Source organism: Otolemur garnettii, unplaced genomic scaffold (assembly GCF_000181295.1).
Source record: "Otolemur garnettii isolate 467f Iridium unplaced genomic scaffold, OtoGar3 scaffold00046, whole genome shotgun sequence".
Classification (NCBI taxonomy): Eukaryota; Metazoa; Chordata; class Mammalia; order Primates; family Galagidae; genus Otolemur; species Otolemur garnettii.
Window position 1 is genome coordinate 9,454,868 of NW_003852441.1, and position 3,825 is coordinate 9,458,692.

The window sequence follows — 3,825 nt, forward strand, 5'->3', positions numbered from 1 at the left end:
AGCCAAGCCCAGAAAGGCAGATGGAGCCAAAAAGAGAGGAAATAACCCAGGACGACATTTGGAGGGTCCCTGAGACCTAGGGCCAATCCTCAGAGGAAGGATGGGGTTAGTACAGATGAAACAGAACTTCTGTGGATCCCAGACAGAGAACTGAGGCAGAGAGAGAGAGGCAAGGCTGGACAGGAGCGTGCAGAGGATCGAGAGAGGAGAGGAGGGGGTTCTGGTGGGTGACACACAGTCTGGAGAAGGCAGGGTGCGTCACAGCAGAGCTGGGAATGCAGAACACCTCTCACTTTACCCGGACATAGGCCCCAATGAGGACACTTCTCACTCCCTCCCAGCTTGCCCAGTGTTTTCCAGGCTGGGCTTGTATCAGCATTAAACAGTCCCAATCCCCAGCCCCACCCCAGACTCACTCTCTTAGAGTCTTGGCCATTAGCTTTCCTAGGTGCTGCTCATGCACCCTAAGCCCAACCCCAGCTGGAAACTGTGAACCATGAATGGTAAAGGAAGAGATACTGGTAATGGGAGACCTCTCTCTTCATGGTGGGATCCACTCGTTTGAATTTCGGGCCAGGCCTCAGGGTCTCATAGTCATTCTGGTGGGGGTTATTAAGGTGACAAGGGCAAGCAGAAGGTATGAGCATTACACAGAGCTTGAAGGACCTTGAGATAGACTTCCTGTCAAAGTGGCACGGCAAACAGGAAGAGAACAATTCTGAGCTTGGTGACATCCATCCTGCTTTGCCTCCCCCTTCCTCAGCCCTCTCAGAAGTCACCAGGGGCAGAGCCAGAGCAGGGGCCTCCAACCTAGATCTCACTCTCTTCCAGTATCTCCTCCATGGTGTTGGCCAGGGTGACGTCCCCTTCGCTGCACTCGGACAAACTGCTGCCCCGGGGCCAGGGAGTACGGCCCTGGTGGGGCCGGGCACCCAGCTCCCCGAGTCCCCTCATGGCCAGGTGCAGGAGCTGCCCACTGTTAAGTGAGGGCTGCAGCTTCTGAAGCTTCTCAGCACTGTCTCCCTCCGAGATCTTCTTGGGACACTTGCTGGGGATCCGGAAGTTCTTGCCGGAGCCACAGGCTCTGCAGCCTGAGTGGCGGGCCAGCAGGAAGCGGACCCAATGCTTCCGAAGCTCAGCCTTCACCTGCCAGGTGAGACAGGGACACAGTTACTGTCTTGGTGTCATTTAGTCATGTGTCCATTCAGCCCCTCTGTGCCACCCTTGGGAAATTTACCTTCTAACTGGAGGAGGTGAACAAAGAGAGGCAAACAAAGACACATAAGCACATCACACGGTGAGGATGCTGTGAGGCAGCCAAGCAGGGCAACGTGGCAGGAAGACACAAACTCAGGACGAGGGGGTCAGGAAGGGCTGTGCCGAGGTGGCATTTCAGCTGAAAGCTGACCGTGGATAAGGAGCCCCTGCGTGAAGATACAAGAGAAGCAGCAGCAGTGAGTGAAACGGAAGAGGATTTTGCTGTCAAGAAGCTTACATTCTAGTGAGAGGAGGCAGAGACAAATATTTCAACCTGGAGTGAGGGTAGCAGAGGTTGGAGGAGGCTGCCCTGTGCCCCTCCCCCCACAAGACTTCCCAAGGGGAGCAGAGAGCTGATTGCAGCTGTGTGAAGTATAAATAATAAAAGTAATTACAGCTCTCAAATGCTCAGCAACCCTAGCCCAGCAATAGGAGGTAGGGATGGTTATTGTTCCCATTTTACTGATAGGGAAATTGAGGCTAATTAAGACATAATGACATGCCTGACTCATACAGTTCCTAAGTGGGTGAGCCAAGGCTTGAATCTCAGTTTAAACTTGTTTCCTCCACCACTCTCAAATACCCTTGGCACATCTCCAGTAGGCCCAGGGCTGGGCTCTGAACTTCTTTACACCCTGCCTGACAGCTTTTCACATTTATCTAAGCAGCTTCCTCTTTTCTCTCCTGGAGGCTTACAATACAAATTTGTCCCAATATAAGCTGGCCCCTGCACACTCTCCATAATACCATCACACCAACAGAAATGTCCGGGGCATAGGATTCCAGCCCCACCTCATAGGAAGCCAAGATGACAGCATGGAAATCTTACCTCCCCATTGGCAAAGCCATACTGCAAGGCCACTAGGAATCCCTGAAATAAAAGGAAGACAAGGCATGAAATCTGACTCTGTAGAAGATGTGTCTGAGAGTTATCGGAAAAGTCCAAAGGCCTACCTTAGTCCAAGGGGCCCCCAGAAGGGGCATGCAACTTCATCGCTTACACTAACTAGAGTTAGTCATTCATTCAGTTATACAAATACTGGGCAAGGCTACATTGGCTATTTCGTGTTTGTGTGTGACTATCATCCTTCCCTTTTAGAATCTGACCCTCTCCTACTCCCTGGGCTTCCTGCAGAGCTGTCAATAATGTGATTCCCAAGTTCCAGGATGGCCATCACCACCATAATAAGCCCAAGTGGGTCTGTGACCACTGGGAAGAACTCTCCTTCCTGGGTTTGCCAGCTCTGTAAATGATGTAAGCTTGGAGATGCTGGTGGGCGTCTTTCAGCTATATGGGGAGAACCCATCTGAGGATGAAGCCAACACAGAGGAAAGCAGTGGCCAGAGATGGTGACAGACAGATTTCTGTTGATACTTTCTGGGTCCAGCTATGCCTAGTTCTGAAATTTTCAGTTATGTAAGATAATAAATCAGCTTTTCCCATGTGAGAGTATTTCTTTTGAAATAATAGATCATTTCCTGCCAATGGTTTCCCATCAGGTTTAGAATACACTCAACTCTTCCAACCATGGGAAGCCCTAGGTGGTCTGGGCTGGGATGTCTCTGTGTCACTTTGTCTTATATACCATGCTTGCTCCCCTCAGCTACTCTATTCCAGCCTCTGGCTCCTTCTAGCAGGTAGAGCTCACGTATCAGGTATTTATTGCTGTACAGTAAAGATCTCTCATCTCACACACTTTCTATGGCCAAGAATCTGGCAGTGGCTTAGCTGGATATTCCAACTCAAGGTCACTCTTAAGTGCTAGTTTAGATGTTGGTTGGAACTACACTTAACAGACTGCTTGACTTGCTTCCAAGGTGGCTCCCATGGCTGGTAAGCTGGTGCCAGGGTTTGTAGGAGGCCCCAGTCTCTCCATTCCACACCTTGAATGTTTTCATGACATGGCAACTGACCTCCTTCTGAGGGGGTGATCCAAGAGAGAGAGGCAGCAGCTGCAACCCCTTTTATGACCTAGCCTCACAAATCACACACCATCATGTGTGCCATATCCTAATGGTCACAGATCACCCCTAGTCATTGTGGGAAAGGTCTGCACAAGGGTATGAATCCCAGGAAGAGACGCTGAGGACCATCCTGGAGGCTGGTCACCATGTCTCATGTCTTCCTCAAGTCTCTTCACACTTTCTGCTTTCTTCCTCAAATCTCTGCCTACCTGGCTTCTCACAATTCAGGTCTTACTTCAAATATTACCAAAAAGAGGTCTTTCCATACCATCCCATTTTTATGAGCCATTCCAGTCACCATCATAGACCCCTTATTTCCCAGTCTTCTCATCATAGAGCTACATTTTTACTTATTTATCTACTTAATTATTCTCTGTTCCTCCCCAGCCCACCTCAAAAAAAACTAGGGTGTCAGATCATCTTTTCAGTGTCAGATCCCCAGCATCTTAAACAATGCCAGACACAAAATAGGAGCTCAGCAAATATTTGTCGAATTAATAAGTGAGTGAATGAATGAGTGAATGAATGAATGAGTTGGTTATCTGTCACTTACACTAGGAGGCATGCCTCCTATGATCTCAGACATGACAGCACAATTTCCTT

The 3,825-nt window shown here is 49.4% G+C and overlaps 1 protein-coding gene across 1 annotated transcript in view; it reads right to left on the reverse strand.

Annotated features, from left to right (window-relative positions):
- Positions 1–522: 522 nt before the first annotated feature.
- The window catches only part of GLP2R (glucagon like peptide 2 receptor), an 82,243-nt gene continuing 78,940 nt past the window's right edge, over positions 523–3,825 (reverse strand). Inside the window, exons 12-13 of the mRNA XM_003791093.2 lie at positions 2,087–2,128; positions 523–1,146 (exon numbers count right to left, since the gene is read on the reverse strand). Of these exons, the coding sequence (XP_003791141.1) occupies positions 811–1,146; positions 2,087–2,128 (378 nt within the window). The 3' untranslated portion in view covers positions 523–810. The remainder of the gene's footprint in view (positions 1,147–2,086; positions 2,129–3,825) is intronic.